This window comes from Phodopus roborovskii, unplaced genomic scaffold (genome assembly GCF_943737965.1).
Source record: "Phodopus roborovskii unplaced genomic scaffold, PHOROB, whole genome shotgun sequence".
Lineage (NCBI taxonomy): Eukaryota > Metazoa > Chordata > Mammalia > Rodentia > Cricetidae > Phodopus > Phodopus roborovskii.
Genome location: NW_026126602.1, coordinates 10,792,245 through 10,813,393, shown reverse-complemented (window position 1 = coordinate 10,813,393; position 21,149 = coordinate 10,792,245). Strand labels below are relative to the sequence as shown.

At 37.2% G+C, this 21,149-nt stretch overlaps 1 protein-coding gene across 1 annotated transcript in view; it reads left to right on the top strand.

The window, feature by feature from the left end:
* Plxdc2 (plexin domain containing 2) overlaps positions 1–21,149 on the top strand; it is a 405,252-nt gene that overhangs the window by 149,788 nt on the left and 234,315 nt on the right. Inside the window, exon 2 of the mRNA XM_051205738.1 lies at positions 7,797–8,011. Coding sequence (XP_051061695.1) covers positions 7,797–8,011 — 215 coding nt within the window. The remainder of the gene's footprint in view (positions 1–7,796; positions 8,012–21,149) is intronic.

Genomic DNA, 21,149 nt, shown 5'->3' with positions numbered 1-21,149 from the left:
TATTGCTTATAATATAATTTGCCAATGAAATTAACTTGTCTAATAATTATTTTATTTCACAGTAAAGTAATAAAATATCTGAAGTGTTCATTATACATATTTGTTGAATACTTTGAATCTATTTTGTAATAAATAGATTTTTCCAATCTAATTCATTTTTTTATTATGCCTTAATTTCCAAATATAGTTCATTCAAAGGGAATTTGGCAATGGACTTCGGTAAGAGAAAGATAGAGGCAGAACATAGAGCCTGTAATCCTGGCCACAGGACCTCATTTTTCCTTGTCTCATATTGAACTTACTATCTGGAGCATTCTTTTACCAACTTTCCACCCCTGCCTTAAATCCGTTCTCTTTTTATCTGCTTCCTTGTTTTCAAATCTGAAGTCTTCATGAGCGCCTCCCTCAATGGCATGTTACATTTACCATGTCTCCTCAACATAGAAGTCTGATGTGTAAGCATAGTATTGTGGAACTCCCTCAATTCAAAAGTAATCTGACTTTGTCTCAAGCTCATATCATCCAAAAAGATATCTTTTATTTATGATTTTTTGCTTTATTTATTCTTCTTCTACCCTTTCTCTGATGCTGCACAAACATAAAAATCTAAAGAAATTGGGAAATGTGATATACATAAATTTTAATAGCACTATCCCAGGTGGGAATTAACCCAAACAAAAATATATTTGTTGATTTGCTTTTTATAAGTACAAATCACTAGTAGATGCTAGTGTTCATGTCTGTACCTACACTACAATAACAAAACATACACATACACACGTGTACATCTACACACACAAAGGCCACACCATATAAATTAGTCACTCTTATGAAACCATCAGTTTCATGTGTACCTAAGACCCATCCATGTTTGGGAATTTATCAAAGGATCTTATGAGGTTCAATATTAATTAATATTCATATAATTTGTTATAATAGAAATATGAAAAGCAAAATCCCCAAAAAGAAAAAGTCATAGGATAATACCTGGAGAAAACCAAGGTTTTAAAAAGTATGCTTCATTTCTCTCCCAACACTATGTGAACACATGAAAGATGGTCTCTGCCAAGGGAGGTCATCTTTCCTTCTGAATGACAAAAACACCAAGAAGGAAATATTGAAGGGAGAAACATATATTTTGGCTCATGTTTTCAAAGGTTACAGTCTTTTTTGTATGGAACTATTCAATGTTTTTGGACCTGTTGGGATTCAAATTATCACAGTATAGCAAAGGTGTTCTCATGTTGTCTAGAATCTAAAAGAGGAGAAAGGAGGAAGAAGTTTGAGAGAATGGGAAGGATGAGGAAGAAAAGGAAGAAAAGTGACATGAGGGGAGCGAGATGGAGAGGGCGACTACAGGCATTTAGAGGCAGGTTATGTCTTTCAGTGTGTGCCCCTAGTGACTAATTTTCAACCAATTAGATTACCATATACTATTTCTACCACTTCTTATTACTTAATTCAACTGGGAATCTACTGATAGTCTAATCTACCAACGAGGTCAAAGTTTTCTAATCGAGTCACCCCTGAATGTTGCTCATATGGGGAACTAAGCTTTTAATACAGTAGCCTCTGGTAACATTCCTAGACAAATTTGGCACAAAAATTCTTTAGTTTTTTAAAAACTGCTTCTGTAGCTACTATTTATCTAGCATATACTCAAATCCAATATGCCCCACATGAAGGTAGGTGTTGAGCATAAACAATTTACCTAAGTAATTTAGGCACATCGATACACTTTGTCAGGGACTGGTTTGAAACATTCTCCCCATGAAGTTTTCAGAGGACAATCAAGGATCTAGCACACTCAAGACCTTTCTGAAGAGAGCAAGCATCAAGCCAGCTGTATTAAATCCTTCCTATACAAAGCAATATTCAAGTAGAGATATAAAAGGAATATTAAGGAGTGACTATATAAAAGAAGAAAACAGTCCATTTGTAAGGGCCATTTTGAGCTGGGATTTTAGGCAGACATACAAGATTTCCTGAAGATTTGGCGCTGCGTTTGACTGTAATTAATGGAATGTGTGTATTGTTCATAAAGAGGTCATTGAAAAATTCTTTGTAATGGGAACAGAAGGTATTGCTGTTCAAAGAATTGAGAGAGGAATACCTAGGACAAGAGCCTTCAGTATTTTACACTTGGGTGGGTAGTTAAAACGATTAGCACATTCAGAGTCAAAAAGTCTCTCCTGAGGACTTTAAATAAAATATGACTGCTAGATCTCATTCAATAACTTTAATCCACCTAGATAAAACATACTGTGAACTTGATCTTCTATAGCTACCTTGCTGAATAATGCCATCAGCCAAAACCTCCAAACCAAACCCACTGCAGTAGTGAGTTCATTATTGACGCAACCAAGAATATAATTAATTTAATACAATTTTCCTATTCAGTCCTGGAATAAATTAAAATTCAAGGTAACATGGCAGTGTGCCTTAGCCTGATATTTCTATCCTTTCTCGGGTGCTTATAGCCTGTAAATGTGCTTCCTAAAAAAAAAAAGAAAGAAAGAAAAAAAAATGTCTGAATGTTTCTGCAGAGAAGTCACTGTAATGGCTTGGTTCACTTGTAGAGTACAGAATTGAGTTGCAGAGATAGCCTAGTCAGTCAACAAATTAGTTGCTTATAACTGACACCTGATTTGGGACTCTAGGACCTGCATAAAAAGGTGCATGCAATGGCCCACATCTGTAATGCCAGCCAGGAGGATCTCTAGGACTTCCTGACTGATCAATCTAACCAAATCAGTGAGCTCAGATTCAGGTAGAAAATCTGCCTCAAAAATATGCTGAAAAGCTATTGAGAAAGATAATGCCATCCTCTGGCTGCTACTCCCACACCCACACACAAACACACACAACTTCTCACATGCTTGCACACACACACACACACACACACACACACACACACACACACACACAGCATGTGCATATCTTAACATACATAAAGTACAGAACAAGGACATGTTAATAGACACAGTAATGATGAATTCTAACTTCGTACAATTCATGTTCATGCATACAATGACTTTCTGGTGTCTTGATGTATATTTATTATGAGCGTCATTTGTATTCTGTAGTCAAGAAAGGGGGTTAATTTTTTTCAATACACAACTATCAATTACTTGTAAAATATTGAAATAGATGCATTAGGATGTGACATAAAACAGATATATCCAGCCCAGTACCACTTTCTTGCCCTTTGCTTTATTTACTCCCTGGCATAAGATAGTTTTGTTAAATACTTGTCTTGTTGGGAAAATAAAGTATATAATGGAAGCAACTTAAGAACGAAAGAAAATGTATCTTCCTTTGTGTTTCCTGGGTTGCTGTCATGATGGGGCATTTATGGTGGCAGGAGATAGAAGCAGAGGGTGCTGAATCCTGGAGCTCAGCTTGATTTCCCCTTTTCAGCCAGTCTGAGACCCCAGTACACCAGTACGTAGGGTGGTCCCACCCACATTAATGACATCTTCCAGCCTTACCAATTAAGTCTAAGTAACCTCTTACAAGCATACCAAAAGATTTGTTTCCAAAGTGATTCCACCCCAAGGACATAGAAGGGACTGTAGAGATTATACAGAACTCTGTGAGGATGCTTTTAGAGTGTTTTGACCTTTCAGGTTAACTAATCACTGTGAGGCTTCACGTTGATGTCTTACTGGAAATATAATGAAATACCTTTACTAATGACAATATATCTATTGTTTCAACCTAATAAACTATCTGAAGATGTACTGGTATCAAATTGCTTATTGAATATAACAGAAGTATGTGTTTGTGAAATTTTCTCCCCTTATATCCAAATGGAAGTTGTTAAAGAGTTAATGTTTCCATGAGCTGAGTAATTATGGAAGTAAGGAATGTTGGAGAAAATTCTCTTTTAAAGTTTTCCATGGGTTGTTTAAGTGGCATGCAGTAGACAGACCACAGACAATCTGCTGAGTAGAGTTTTGAGAGTGCTGTCCAATTGTGTGTGTGTTTTCACAGATGCTGGCAAGGAAAACATTGTGTCCCATAGTTCCCTCTCTCTTGTTTATGAATGGCTTGTTTGGTTGTCAATTTAAAGAATAATTTAAGATATTTGTTTGCATTGTGAAGGCCCTTGAAATGCAGATAGGTAACTGCAATGTAGATAACACAACTGTAACTTTTCCAGTTTTCCTTTCTTTATTTCTGTAAAGTATCCATTTTTATTTATGTTACATTCTCTAAAATGCATTCTGATATAGGATTAGCATCTAAGCCCATTTCATACCTTCATCTTGAGGTATCTATCAGATGCATTATGGGCCTAGAGTGATGCATTTTATATGCATAATTGAGTATCCTTGTTTATTCGTAACATTATCAGAGAAAAACAGAATTTACTATAAAATTGCAACTCAACAGCTTTTTGCAAGTCCAGTCCCTAAACTCACAAATTCTGTCATTAGGAAACTTCTCAGGCCTTCCTCAGGGCTTGTGCACTTTTTGTGAATCCTCTTAGAGTGAGCAAAGTGTTAGCTTTCCCAGTTTGTAGAAATAGATTCTAGTAAGAGCAAGCATTTGCCAGCACAGTGCTGTGTGGCTGTAGATGGGTTGCAGTGTCTGTGTTATGGGTCCTCTGCATGCTGTAGCGATGGGTGACGTATCACAGTTAACCCAACTAATATGCATAATGAATATATGACAGTAAAAATGAACTATTTTCAAGTATTTAGAGCAAATTGTTTTTTAATCAAAAGATATCACTAAACAATGAGGAAAACGAATTCAAGACTATCAGGGGCCCTGATTTTCAAAGTCATGTGGCCATGTAAGTTTCTTTTACCAAAATCCTGTCTGCTCTCTCTACTGTCCTGAAAATCCTGCAAAGAAGTGAATTTGAGTGTTAAACAAATGCTTAACACATTAATCAGATTTCAACTAAAATGAGAAATATGGACATTATCTTTGCATGGTTCTGAAGCTCCTTTGAATTTGAATTCTTTAAAGCAAAAAGGCTGAAAGGAATGATAAAGGACACCTGTGGAGTTGAGAAACAGAATCAATGAAAGGGCCTCTTGCACTTATAGATGTTCTGCTGCTTATTCGTGCCTGGATTCTGCATCCAAGAAGGAGGATAGTGAGTCTGCTGAGAGTCATGGGAAGAATTGGTTTAAGCTGTGATAGACCAGAAGAGAGCTGGTAATCTTAATTCTTAATGTCAGAGAAGTGAACCCAACCTGTTTAACAAAGAGGCTGGGCTCAATGACATGCAAATGTACTGCCAGACACTAGGGAAGCTGAGGCAGGAGGATAGCAGAACCCCAGACCAGACTGTACATCTTAGCAAAACTTTATCACATTAAAAAAAAAAATAAAAAGAATTTCAAAGAAAGAAGAGGAAGGAGAAGGGACATGATGAAGGGCAAGAGAAAGGAGGGAGAGAGGGAAGTGCCCAGAAAGACTTGGCACAGCTTCCACTATTGTAACTCATTGAGACCTATGACCCTACCTGGCAGGCAGATGGGCATCTCTGAGGTTAACCTGAGATTCGCAGCAGAAGGCCTTATGTGGTTGTTAGAGAATTTTATAGTTTAGCTTTGTTGTAAGCTGCCTCATATATTTTCAATAATGAGGCTGGTTATACAATCTAGGCAAACAAATTGCTTCGTGTGTCTTTGCCTAGTACCATAGTTCTTAGATCCAGACATATCCTTAAGAATAGATGTTTGCCTTTCCAGGTAAGCTATGTCTTATGTGACTTAAAATGTGGTAACAATAACCTGGAGAATTTTACAAATTACCTTGGACCCATAACCATCAAACAGATAGACAGCATTTCAACCCTGGAATCTTACTTATTTTTCCTTATTATTTTTTTGTGCCCAAGAAAATGTAGTATGTTCCTTCACTCAGTCATTCAGTGAATATTGAAGTCTAATACCAGGCAGAGGCAGAGTGCTGCAAATAAATATTTTCCACAGTGAAGTCGACAGTACTAACTAGATGTTCTTCCTGAGCATTCAGTGCATGGAGAGTGACTGAGGGAGGCTGTGAAACCATTCACAAAGCATATGGGTCCCTTTAGATGAGCATTTCACTGACAGGACTACAGCTCTTCTTCTTCTTTTGGGATCCCAGATTTCTACTGGTGGAAATTTGGTACCCATTGTTCTTCATAGATCTCAATGATTATTCTATTAAGGCTTCTTAAGACCCCATCTATCAATACACAAGACTTTAAAATATCTGTTAGATCTTAGTGAAACTAGACTGCTCCTCTTGTTTGCAAGGCTTATGGGGAATCCAGCCATTTTGGTTGCTGAAAAATCGTGGTAGTGGTGGCCTATTTGCTTGAAGTCATGAGTTGCTGATATTGCATTACACTCAATAATACTCAGCATCAAATACCTTTAGGTTTCACAAAGCATTCTTGTAGTGAGAGGAACATCACATCCATGATTAAATCAATGTTCTCTTGGCCCTTTGTGAACCCATACCAGATGAATTATAAAGGCTACAGATTACTATCTTTTGGTAATGCTTGGGTAGCAGGCTGTTCTTACTTGGAAACTGAATTTTCAATCCTTGTGGTATTCCATCCCCTACTGACCTACTAAAATGAAAGACTAGGAGTCATGATTAAATCTAATTTTCCCTCCTGTAGAGGCAGAATGAGACAGGTCAGCAGTGCCAGTCCTTGCAGATGGCTTTAAAATACATTTGTGATTTGATCTCCTTGCTGTCCCATCCATTTCTGTAAGTGCCTGTCAATGCCAACCTTTACCACCCTGACAAGTTCCCAAGGTGAGGACAGTGCAAATGAACAAGCATGTTTGTGATACCTCTTGAGAGTGTTGCTTATCAAATGAGTCAGGCAATGAACCAAGTCTGGTTTGTAAACTACAAGACAGGTTAGCATGTTTACAGGAGGAAAATTCCACTATTGTTTAACCCATTCAAGTATCATTGTCCATTTGCAGCCTTGTATATGATGTGTAAAATCAGTATAAGCTCACACATTCATCCTGTGATTTGTTTTACAATAAGCTGAAGATGCGTGTCTTTTATTCTTTGGTTTAGGATTCTATGTTGCTTTGTCAGAACAGCTCTCTCTCTCTCTCTCTCTCTCTCTCTCTGTCCATCTCTGTATCTCTGTCTCTGTCTCTCTCTGTCTCTGTGAGTGTGTGTGTGTGCATGTGCATGTGTGTGCATGTGTGTATACATGTATAGAGAAGATAAATGCATTTGTGTAGACCTATGTGTTTGAGGGCCCCTTAGCCATCACTATAGGAACCATTGTTCATTTTATGGTGTACCCTGCAGTTGTACTGTACGCAGCATACCAGTTATGCTTATGTCACTTGGAATCAAATGGCTGGAGGAGGGAGAAGGAAGGTTAGCTTGTTTGAGTCCTGCTTCAGAAGATATCCATACAAGGTACCTCGTGCACTTGAATATAGATAGCATCATGGCAATGTGTGTATGTGTGCTAAGGAGCTATTCATGTCTCAGCATACGGAAATTGGGGATGAAGTATAAACTTCAAAGGCACACCCTGTCCCCTCCTTCCTCTAGCAAGACTCTGCTCTACTGCCAAATGACTGAGAAACAAGTTTCCTATATATGAATGTGGGGAGCACATTTTACTTTTAAACCATTATACACAGATTTCCATACCAAGTTTAGTATGACAATTAATTTTGTTTTATTATAATAGGTTCGTTCCCTATTCTGATGACCAAAAGAGGTACATTTTCTACTCTAATAAGTATTATGTATATGAGTCACACCTCTAAGTAATGTACATGTTTCTCTTACAGGTTGGAAGTATGATGTTTCAAAGACATTTCTTCCCAGAGGAGAAGATGTGGTGGATGTGGACTCACAAGCATACAGCCACAGGTGGAAAAGAAATTTGGACCCTTTTAAGGCAGTAGACACAAACAGAGCCAGCATGGGCCAAGACTCACCAGAGTCCAGAGGTTTCACCGACCTGCTACTGGATGATGGTCAGGACAACACCACCCAGATCGAGGTGAGTAATCTGGATAATCAATTTTAATTAATTGTTCATTATTTCTTTATAAGTTGCCTAAGCTGTAGTGTACATATCCTGTCTCTTTGTCTTTGTGCCTTTTAGGATTTGATTTTAAAGAAAAGTTCAAGTGGTTGATAAATAAACTTGCTAAGTCATCAGTCATTTTACTCATGAGATAGACAAACATGGGCTAGGAGCAGTAGGGACAGGAACGGAAGAACAAGACACTGGCCCTTGGGAAACCCACTGTCTGGAAGGTCAGACCACTGTGACAAGATCACATCTATACTAGGTTACATCAATGAAAAAGTACACTTTATTGTTTCTTGCAGTAGGGTGTGAGGAATTGTTGTTAAATGCTAACAAGAGGATTTGCCCAGGAATGGCTGTTTAGACAAGTTCTTGGTAAATTAAAAGTGTTTACTTGGTTTATAAACTATCAGTGGGAAGTGAGACAAGCATTCCTGCTAAAAGGAACCCCATCTACAGGGAATAAGTATTGGAACTGCATAACAAATTAAAGTCTTTCAGAGTTAACTAACTTTGCAGCTTTGCTGATGCCTGGAGAGTTTCATGGGATGTAGGCCTTCAATTGCTAATAAAGGTATATTTTTGGAAAAATTGGGATGAGTAATCACTCTATAGCTTTAATTCATCATATGTTGTGGTTGAAGCCCTCCATTAAGGGAGGAGAAGGGTGCTGGAGAGTGGGGGAATGAGTATGAGTTGGCAGAGACATATTGGAAGCAGATTTCAGGGTTGTTTCAAGGCCTTACAGAAGGGGCTAGAGTTCATAAAAATAAAATATGACAAAATATGATTGTAAAATAAGTCTAACAAAATCAAATATGAAATCTTTAGAAAGAAAGCAGCGACCCTAAAGATGAGAGCAAACAGAGGATGTTTGGTTTGTTATAGACATGGAGCCAGCATCTGTTTCTTATATTCCTTAAGAATGTGAATGGGAATGTATTAGTGAAGAAAGACTTCAGGTACTCTGTAAGTGGATGCTGATAACTGGGAGTCTGTTGAACTAATTATAAACAACATCTTAAGTGAATAGTTGACTAGAATTTGCATTTCCATGGTTGGTGCTTTGTTGAAGACAGGGATGAAACAGAGAAACTCTCAGATCTGCATCTATTTCTGACCATATGCTAGTTAGGCTGAGGTCAAGGCAATGCTTTCCCATCTTGGACTGGTTGTTCTAGAGGATGGGATGAGAATTTGGCTTGGACATGTGCTCCAGCCATTGTCTGTTTGCATATCTTTTCTTAATTTTATATTTTAGGTGCTATTTTTCCTAGATTATATTTCTGAACTGAGTAGCCCCTTTTACTATTCCTAGTATACTCATTACTTAGGAGATAACTCAGGTTCATGAAACACATGCTTCACCACTGGAAAGTAGATTGAAGAATCATTTTGTTTCCTTGTAGTCAGGGAAATTCTTCAAACTGCATACTGCTGGAGGTGGGGGTACAAGAGTCCTAATCATGGTCAAATGGCTTCTCTGACCGTAGCAGGTATGCTTTCCCATGAGTGCCCTCACAGATCTTCTGATGCCAGCCAGTGATATATCCACACAGCAATAAACAAAACTAATATGGCCTAGGAATCACATATGTGCAGTTTCATGACCCACCCAAAGTTACTGAGATATCAATTGTGAGGCAGGCCAGTGTCTCTGAATTTTCAACATACTGAGAGAGTACCTTGATATTAGGTTAAGTGTCCATTCTCATTTCTCTGTATAAACTGGACCTGATCCTCTGCATTTCAACTAAGTCCCCAAATAGTTTAGATAAACCAGAGTAGAGGCCATGCTTTGAGTTGTAAATAACATTGGCTATTAGTGTTAAAAATACCAGTGCTCTGGCCAGTCTTATATTTTGTTTACCAACAAGGAGTTCTCAAGGAGTGGTTCTGCTAGAATAACATTAATAAATGCAAATCCATCCAGCAGCAATTTTATCACCCATGTGCAATTCAGACTCCATGACTGAGCAAAGTATAGTGCAACATGATCAGTGGGTATGTGTGCTATGTTCATGTATATAGTTAAGGGTCCACAATCCCAAATGACTCTAGCTTGTTTCTAGTTAACCAAAGACTAACCAGAAAGTTAGATATAAGTAATTTATGCACATGGTTATCATTTGGATTAATATATATTTTTCTTTCTACAACTAAATAATTTCTTTTCTATGAAAGGAGTTACTTGCAAACGTTAAAGCTGAAAATTGTCATGCTTTCTGTAATGATGATTTTTATGGAAAACAATAGGCTAATTTTGTCATTTTAAAAATTATTTTCACTTTTAACTTGCCATATGAAGTAATGAATTTTATTCTGTTATTTGCACACATAGTTTTTAAAGACTCTTCTCTCCCTGGTTCCTGCTACTCTATCTTAGACCTTTCTGTCTTCTAACTTCCATGTTACATGATACTTTCTTTGCTTTCCTTGTCTCATTCACTTTTTCCTTTCTGATTCCATGACCTAGACCTGCAATAATAGTGATGCCTATCTATAGTCATTTATCTTTATGAGTATGGATTACCTCATGTAATAATTCCCATTTTGTGAAAATTTCCTACTTTGATCTTCATGGGCAAATACAAATCCATTGTGTACCATTTTGATGTAGTAAAAATCAGAATGGCATTTGCAATGTGGAACACATAAAACTTACACTAAACTAACCAAAAATCCTAATCGCCCTCAAATTTTTATGTCTAAATGCTCTGTATTTTCATGGTCTGCTTATAAGAATAACAAATGCAAATATGAGGTTTTAAGACTTGTCAAAATTTAAGGCTTGCCATCCTACTCTGCAGTGACATTGTGAGGAGAGCTGGGCCTGATGGGACACACCTGCAAATCCAGCAGCTAGGAGTCTGTCAGAAAGCCTGAGAGTCCAAAAGCCAGTCTATGCTACACAGTGGTGCTATCTCTGCAGAAACAAATGGGGAAAAAGGTGTCAAATAATATACAGAACCTTATCCTAGTTTAGTCTTCCAGCTTATAGAAATCAATCAGGACAATATTTCTATCCAAGAAGAACAGAGAGGTGGTTCTGTACATTTTTTTTTTTTTTTGTAAAGAAAGGAAACAATTGATATCACATAGTTCTGCTCTAGTTTTTATGAGTGAAAAGGGTTGGCAAACATTATGTTTACTGTAACATTTCTGTTTCAAAGGGATTGACTCCTGTAGACTTTTCAACACATGAGGTGAGAATCAGAAACCTGAGATTAGGTCTAATGGTTTAGGGATTTATATGTATGTATATGCACATAGTTATATTGTTTAGGCATTTGTCCCTGCTTTAATCAGGGAAGTTTCATTCAAATTTTTAGCTAAGTTCCTGAGTGTTACAGATTATCTTCACTCATGTTTCCTTTACCTATGAGATTAGTCAGACATAGATGCTTAATCTTCAATCACTTCATAGACATGCAGAATATGGCATTGAAATGTTTTAATATTAGTACTCCCTTGACATGAGACACTGTTACTCCTGACAGCACCATGCACTTTCCTAAAAATATGTTGGACACTGTTGTTGCTCCTGCTGGAGTCCATTCTTGCCTCAGCTAATGGCCTGTTGGGCAAAGAACTGCCTCCACCTTGACCACTGATTTGGACATGCAGTCCTATGTGCTTGCAGGAGACAAATAGAGAAGACAGCCTTTCTACCTCCCTGCTGTTGTTGTGGTCTGTCAAGTACTCTTAGCCTTAGCCCAAACTGGGTGTACCAACATTGCTGTGAGACCTAGGGTGACTGTCCAGGGAGCTTGCTGTTTCTGTCCTCACTGCACCTTTTGGAAGTTGCCCATCCACACTTCCTGTCCACCCTAGTATCGTTTTCTTTCTCAGGTCTTGATGATGTTGAAGATTAAACTATCACAACTATTGTTCTCTCTTCCTACTTAGATATATAAGGTACTATACTTACGTTTTTCCAGCTTAGGACAACTCTATTGTAAACTCCATTATGCCTTCACCCTAGGACTAGATTGGTAGGTTGTTTTGTTCTCGATTTCCCTTTTCTTAGAGCACACTTGTTATTCACTGTTTTGTATATAGTTTTGTATTAAGCCTAAATCTTTTCTTTAGACTAAAAGGGGAATTATAGTGAGATATTCACTTTGTCTCCTTCTGTGGCACAGACCACGCCCATAGGGGGCTGTGGAGCCAGGGGCGGAAGTGACCTGTGGAAGGAGGTGTGAGGAGGAGCCAGGGAATACTTTCTGGCTGGTGGGTTGCAGAGAGAAGAGCAGAAGAGCATCCGATGGAACTTGCTTGTGTTCATCTGTCTAGGTTGTAAGTTATTTCTCCCTGAATAAACATCTATTCAACCTATTTGTTTATCCTGATCCTTTTTTCAATTTATTATGTTACATTTCAATCCCAGTTCCCTCTCCCTCCATCCCTCCATCCCTCTCTCCCTCCCTCTCTCCCCCCTCCCTCCCTCCCTTTTACCCCCTCTGCCCTCTCACATGCACCCTAACCACCCTCCCCTCCCATCCCCCCAACCCAATTTCATATGTAGGGCAATGCCATCCAGTTGGGGTCATGTAGATCTGACAGGTCATTTGAAGTAGGGACTAGGGCTTCTCTCCTGTCTCTAGGTTAAGGCAATTATTCCTCCATGGGGGATGTGTTCTCAAGGTCCTTTTGTGCACCAGGGATACATCCTGGCTCCACTGTCTGATGTCCCTTAGACTGCTCAGTCCTTCTGGCTGAGTCCCATATTCAGGGGGACGTGAGTCAGTCCCATGCTTGCTTCCCAGCTATCAGTCTGGGGGCCCATTAAATAACTCTATTAAAATTGGGGTACAGAACTGAAGAAAGTATCCTGATCCTTATACTCAGTGTAATAGTCTTACAACTAATCTTAGTATGCTGCTATAGATGGTGTGATTAAATATACTATCTCCATATTTAAAGAATGCAAGGATCTCATCTACACTGAAATCTAATTCTAGTTTTAAAAATAAGTGTTAAGAATAACATCCTTAGTAATTTTACTACTGATATATATTGGTTCAAAGACAATTTCTATGGTCTTAGAGAAGAAAACACAATTATTAGCAGTAAAGCATCATGTAGATAAACTAGCTGTTCTTTATGGAACACTTTGAAGGACAGTTATGGACTTTTTTGCATTTTTATTGCAATAAGGAGCTGACATGTCAAGCTAAGAATAATCAATAATTTTGCAAGATATATGATGTACTATTTTAATACTCATTATCTTTTTAGAGGACAAGCAATAATTGCAGATATCATTCCTGACTGATTTACTATTTTTAGGGTTTTTCTTCTTTTCAAAGCAAAAATCTTCATCAATATTCTAAAAAGGAAATGAATAGAATCTAATCAGAAGTTTATATATTTCTTCCCATCTCCAAAACAGCAGAAACTGAATCAAATCTTATTGTCACTTAATGTATGATCTCTGGAAATATGCCATAGAAGAATTGAGACCAATTTTCAACCCACAATAGACAACCAAAATTCAGCCTGGAACAAGCAACTCACACAGGAAATAATGATAATTCTAAAGGTTAACCTTCAATGTCAAGTCAGGACCAGGTGGCTGGACAAAGTTTTGATTGCAGCAGATTCATTTAAATGTATGACTGAAAATCTAGTTTTGCAACTCAGACATTGATACCCATTATTGCCACTGCATAATTTTTCAAAAACTCATTTGAAAAATAAAAGATACCAGCCTCTGGTGAATAGTGACGTGCTATACCAATAACTTGGGTGTCTACCAAATATTGTGAAAGAGAAATAAGCTTGATTATAGTGGTTCCCACCTTCCTAATGCTGTGACACTTTAATACAGTTCCTGATATTATGGCTACTGCCAACTATAAAATTATTTTTTATTGCTACTTTATAACTGTAATTTTGCTTCTAATATGAATCATAATGTAAATATCTATGTTTTCTGATGGTCTTAAGTGTCCCCTGTGAAAGGATTATTTGACCCCCCCAAAGAGGTTGTGACATACAACTTGAGAGCTGTTGCTCTATTAATTCTGCTCACATATGGACCATTCAAAACATAGGAGCAGAGAGCTGGAGAGAGCTCTTGCTACTCTTTCACAGGATTGGGATTTGGTTCCTTGGAACCATATGCAAGCTAGCTAACCATCTGAAACTATTCCAGTTCTAGGAGATCTAGTTGCCTTCCCTCAAAGCTCCATGTACTGCACACATGGTGCACATACACATATACAGACAAGTTATACACACACACACACACACAAACACACACACACACACACATATATGGAGCTAGGGGTGGTTATAGAGCTAGGGGTGTTGCTAGCACTTAAGAGACTTGATCATATATATATATATATATTGCTACCGGGTCTCTTTACAAAAGAAATAGTCATATTCTAGTAATAGTCATTGTTTTGAATATTTCATGCAGTAACTATTTTATGAGCCACTCTGTACTAGGTAATATAAGGATCAAACTTCCCAACATCCAAGCTGGGTGGGTAACATTTAGAATGTAAAGACTCTGTTAGTTTCCTTTTCATAATTTTCAGAAAGGAAACTGTGCTGTTCATGCCCTAAGGATACACGAGGATCTGAATCTATCTGAACTCTAGAATAACTGAACCTCCCTGCCTTTGGGAATCATTGTTCATTTGGATTCCATATGGTATTTTAAGTCTGAGCTGCTAAATTGAAGCAATAATTTGGAATCCATTATACTGAACTGAATGAATGTATTAGATATGGCTAAAGGGATTTCCCTTTTTATAAGTTCTTCCTAACCCTTTAGTAACCTCCTGTATTCATGTAGTCACAAACTTAAGGAGCCAAGCTTCAGAAACTATCAATATTCATCTCTTAGATGATCTTTCTCCATCTTGTGTACTACCTTTCACCCAATTTTTCATTTTGGATTCACAATGTAGGTATCTCTGCTATTAAAATAATTTGAAATTCTTACAATGAAAACTAGTTTTAAATTTAAATGTGAAACTTTCACTTAGTTATATCTATGCAGAAAATTCTCAGGCACTTACAAATCTAAGATGGTTTTACCTCATACATTAATTTTTCCACCTACAAGCAATGGTACCTCACTTTTGGAATATAATGAGTTACAACATAGAAAATTTCATAAATTCAAAGATTATTATAATGACTACATTCTCAGATTTTTAGTGACTAAACTTGTGTTATAATCTCTTTATTCTTAGATTATGTTTTGTACAGTGTTCATTACTTAAGTTTAAATCTTTACTGTGATTATTTAAAAATAGCATAGATATAGATAATTTGAAGCTTCATCTGCTGAAAATATTTATGACGAACATTAGCAAGCTTTCCTGAGAAATGAAAATGGTTAATTTGTTTCTTGAAAATAATGGTTCATCTTAAAAAATAAACACAGAGTATTATTTTTCTCCTTCTTAAATGTCATTTCAATAAAGAAAGGTTTGTCCTCATTTTGTGTCTGTCAATCAGATGCCCTTTTGTTATTTTTAAACTGAATTTACTTTTCATCAAAACATTAGAAGATCACATTTGAATAATAAAAGCACAAGTATACATTTAGAAACAACTTATGGAAATATATATATATATGTATATATATATATATATATATATATATGGAGAGAGAGAAAGAGAGAGAGAGAGAGATTGCAGTAATGACAAATACTGAGTAGAAATCTTCTATAAGTAAGAAAACTTTCATCAGGATCTTTGCATATGCATAGGTTCTTAAAACGCTCTTTGAAATTTACTATTTTCCATCATAAGCTAAGGCAACAGAATATTGCATTGAGAAGCTGCCCTTCTGCCCTCTGGCAGTTATCTTCAAAGAAATTTATGTTGTAAAGCTTCATAGAGCACCCATTGTTCACTAACCACTCTGAGAATTTAACTAGAGATTAAAATGAGTTTTCTACAATGGACAAAATGTTGCTTTGCCTAATATAGAGGGGTTGGAATGACAGGAGCCAATTTACCATGTATTAGATTTGTGCAGTTCTGCTTTGTTGCTAATGGTTGTCCTTTTAAAAATCTTAGGACTTAGAGTTGGCATAGCTTTTGCCTCACATGTTTGAGGCTTTGTGTCCAATATCTGTCACAAAGAAAGAAAGAGAGAGAGAGAGAAAGGGGGAGGAGGGAGGGAGGAAGAAAGAAAGAATGAGAAAGAAAGAAAGAAAAAAGAAGGAACAAAGAAAGGAAGGAAGGCAGCAGGAAACAGAAGTGGGACATGCACAAAAGATTGAGAAAAAAATGACATATATACATATTTATTTTATTTGCTTTACAAAAAACAAAATATGATACATTCTGCACACAAACTGTCTGCATAAAACCTGAGAACAACTCATCGCCTCTTGGCTTTAGCAATCAGCCTTAGCTTCTGCTCTGCTTTACTCCTTTTGTCTGTAAGTTGACTGCTTTTACTCCTATTGCTCTGTAATCCTGTTGGCTCTTGGGAAGCCACAGACTGGCATAGCAGAAAACTCAATGTGCAAAGAAAGACAAAGTGAGCATGATAATGGAAGACTGGGTGAAAACAGAGGAGTTCTTCACTGAATCATTATGCCAGTGGGGATTGGAAGCTAGGCGCCACCACAATGACTCTTTAGCTACCTGACCTGGATGCTAACTGAGCTTCCCTAATTACAAGACAGCATTCTAGTGTGCTTGTATATGAGCAGAAGGATGTTTGATTATCTAAGTGCAGGGGAAAGTGCAAGTCTCCTGGAAATCCTAGACCCAGCTAGAGCTGTTTAGCTACATCTTGAAGAATCATCCATGGCTCCCAAATTCCCTGAAGAGAGTGAAAGGGGGCGGTAGCAGGGGATAGACAAAGGGAATGATAACAAGAATAGCATGACCGGAGCCAGCCAAGGTCTAGTTTTTATATTTAATTTTTTAGAACTTCATACAATACAATTTGATTATATTATTTTTCCACTCCTAGCATCTCTGTACACACCCAACTCCGTAGTATTTCTTTAATATATTTTTTTGTTTTAGTAGCTGCGCTTTGGGTTATGTGTTTTTCGTCAATGGCAGAATCATCTCTCTAGTTTTCTCTAATAATGTATCCTCTGATAGTTGGACCACTCTACAGCCATCACAGGTTTAGGAGACACACAGGGAGTGGGATAGGAGAGGAGAGTGGAAAGTGCTAGAGGTGTTTCTGGGACTGAGGCTAAGTTAGGGATTATCATTGTCAAAATCCATTCTATGACATACTCAGGGAATAAAGAAAACTATGATGTTAAAAATAGTTAGGTATAATCAGTTTTGGATTTATTACTCATTTTTCTTGTCACACAGACTTCTTGGCAACGCAATTCCACACTCTATATAAGACCTAAAAGTCTAAAATGATTGACATATTTCAAATGTGCTTATCCTCACTGATGTTCTGCCTCTCCCTATGCTATTCATTTGTGTGAATGTGTGTGTGTGTGTGTGTGTGTGTGTGTGTGTGTGTGTGTGTGTGTGTGTGTGTGTGGAATCAGTCAAACTTTTAATAATGCAGAACCAAGTCTATGGATATTTTCACTAACTAGGTTTTTGTCTTCTCTGGAGGAATGGGGGGGTAATTTATGAATCTGACTTACATGATGGAGCTAAGCAATCTGACAATAGCTGTCGCCATGTTGAAGAGGCAGGGGACCAGATAGCTGCTCAGTCCAAGAATCAGGACACATAACAATATCCATCCATTACTTCAGGCCTGGATGCTCCCAGAGATGGCTAATTTTTAGTTCACTGTATTAGGACCTGATGTCAGTAGAAAATCACATGTAGACAGAAAATGGCTTGCATGGAGTCTTCCTCAGATCTTTAATTCACCCAAACCCTCAGTCCATTGGAAGGTGTTGATCCACACTTGGTGGTGTGTGCATCTCCACCCATCAATTCCCTTCATTTCTTAAAATGCATCCACATACACACAGGAATATTAGCCATTCTGACAGGTATGGCTATCTAAGAGTTGTTTTGATTTGCGTTTCCCTGATGGCTAAGGATGTTGAGCACTTTCTTAAGTATCTTTCAGCCATTTTGGATTCCTCTATTAAGAATTCTGTATTCAGTTCTGTAGCCCACTTTTTAACAGGGTTATTTGGTGTTTTGGTAACTAGTTTTAGTTTTTTTGTGTACTTTGTAGATCAGCCCTCTGTCAGATGTGGGATTGGTGAAGATCTTTTCCCATTCACCTTGGCCCTGCTGGGCTCACTATTCAGGGTGAGCCTTTGGCCAGAGTGTGGGTCCAAAACCCCTTCCATCTCATTGGAACTTCCTGGTTCAGCTCTTCCCATACTGGATCTGCCTACCCACAGGGTCCACAGGTAAGCCTGCACTCACCTGATCTGTGGGCTCCATTACCTGCCTTCTGCCTGAGCTTTTAAGACCATACTGAGCCTGCATCCCCCACATCATTGGCCCTGCTGTGACCTATGCTTGAGAGACCTCCAAGAGAGCTGGAATCATCCAGAATTACAGACATTGAACTCCTGACCTACCTACACCCACCAGAAGAGTCGGGTAGAGAGAGAGAGAGAAACCGCATGCACCAACTGGAAGAAGTAATGGGAAGACAGCAATACAAGAAAACATTCGACAATAGAAAGACCAGTATGACACCACCAGAAACTAGGGACTCTATACCAACTAAACCTGAACACACCAAAGCAGATGAAGCAGAAGAGAATGACTTAAAAAAATAACTTGATAAAAATGATAGAGGCTCTCAAAGATAATATGAGAAAATCCCTTAAAGAAATGTAAGAAAAAACAAACAAAAAATTGGAAGAAATAGAAGAAAAGATCATGCTTTCTTTTGTACTCCCAATAACCTGTGTTTAGAATGAGCTGTTATAAAAGGTTAACTGTGTCCTAAGAACTCCAACCCAACTGGATGAGAATGAGTCAGAGATGAAAATAGAAAAAAAGGTAAGGCTATCCTCTAGGGCTTTTGGGAAATATCATTCCTTAGTTCTTTTGCTTTTGTTGTTTCTAAATAGCAGTCACCAATTAATTGGGGGAGTATTTTAAACACCATTCAATTTAATATGGCTTGAGTATTCATAAGAGCTAGAATAACAATAGTTATTATCAAATCTTTTTAATCTTCAGATAGGAAACATTCATGATATGCCCAATAGGCTTTGCTCAAAAGCTTCTAGCATAATACTAATGTGAGTTTTATCTTCTTAGGAAAGAAAACATTATTTCAATATTCACTAAGATATTTTGTCTCTCCTAAAGAAACTTGAATGCTCAAAAATTTCATCCGTAATTTCCATTCTTATATCTGCACATTTTAAAGATCCCTAGTATCTCCACCATCATTCATTACTTACATAACTTAACCCACTAACCTCATGTGTGTTAAACTTTTCTTTGGGTCCTAGGTTATTGTGAATATCTATTGAAAATTTAAAAATTTTAATCATCAAGAACGCACTGTTAGCTTCTTATGTATCTAGCATTTGCTTAGGATCTATTCCTTTGTTTATTTTTGGGATATATTGTACAGACTCATTTAATAATTGATATTTATGAAATCAGAGTGGGGATGGAGAGATGACTGGGTAGTGAATGACAGCTGTCTCACAACCACCTATAACTCTTGCTCCTGGGCACCCTTCTGTAGCCCATAGGCACCTATATTCACATGTGCACACAATACCCCTCACAACTCACATATGCATAAAATTAAAAATCTAAATTAATGTTTAGAAAACAGAAATCATGGTGTATTTTTTAAAGATAACATATAAGGTTCCTAGATTTCATTCATCAATTTTGCATATATTCAACAAATTCTGAAACATTGCTACTTGCAAGGATATTGAAGAAGTATATAAGTTATATGTAAACTAAGCCTTGGAGCTTATGATATGGCCAAATATAAAAGTAAAATACAAGTTAATATATAATTATAACTACAGAAGATTATGGTACAGACAGAGGCTATTGGCTGGAGCTAAAGAATGTGTTAGAAGACCTTTCTAAATGCTGAAACCTGAGTTCAGAGGTCACTGAAAATCAGTTGCAGTGATTTGCGTATTAGAAAATCTCTGGCCCTGACTTTTACTATGAAGAGTTAAACCATCAGAAACACTCAGGGGCTGCTTACTAGAAAAGAGATTGCACTAGATGTATGTGAATATTTATATCCTTTGTCCCCAAAGACACATAATTTGACATCTTCTCTGTGACTGTTTATGACTGTACTGCCGTCTGTCAGCCAGTTGAGTATCAAAATATTATTACTTCATATCCTTAGACCAAGAAGATGAATTCTGAATTGTGTATGTTTCAATCATGTTTATGACAATACAGTAAACTATCTGAAGTAGCTAACTTTTAGGGAGGAACTGTTCATATTGGCTCACAGTTTGGAGTTGCAGCCTGATATCAGTTGATCTGATTTTGATGTTCTGTGTTAAGGTTACACATAATGGTACTACAACAACATGAAGACATTTAAATATATTCATTATCATTATAAATGCAGTTGAGGAGTTTGAATTTTGAAGATGTAAATCTTGAAATATAATAATTGTGAGTAAATATACTTCTTAGAATACGAGGAGTTTTCTAGCTTCTTCAGTAATGTAATGACCAGTGATTTTGATTATTTAAAGATCTTCTAGTCTATCTTCAAGGCAATGGTCATGGAGCCTAGATACATCATTAAAAAAAAACCTGAAACAAAACAAGACTTTTAATTTTTCCTTTTGAATGTAATAGCATGGAAATATTTATTATATACAATTATATACAAATTATATACAAATAGTTCTGAAAAACTACTAAAATAAAATAAGTACTTATCAACCTGTCCTTATATTTTCCCCCTTTACACTTTTGGAAACACAGATGTATGAATTATTTACTGTGGATCTAGGCTCTGTCACTACTTCAGTAAGGTCTCCTGTATTAATTGCTATGGTGGTTTAAAAGAAAATGAAACCCAAAAGGAGTGGCACTGTTGGGAGGTTTGTCTTTTTTGAGGTAGATATGGCCTTGTTGGAGGAAGTATGTCATTGTGAAAGTGGGCTTTGAGGTCTCCTTTGCTCAGTCTATGTCCAATAACTCAGCC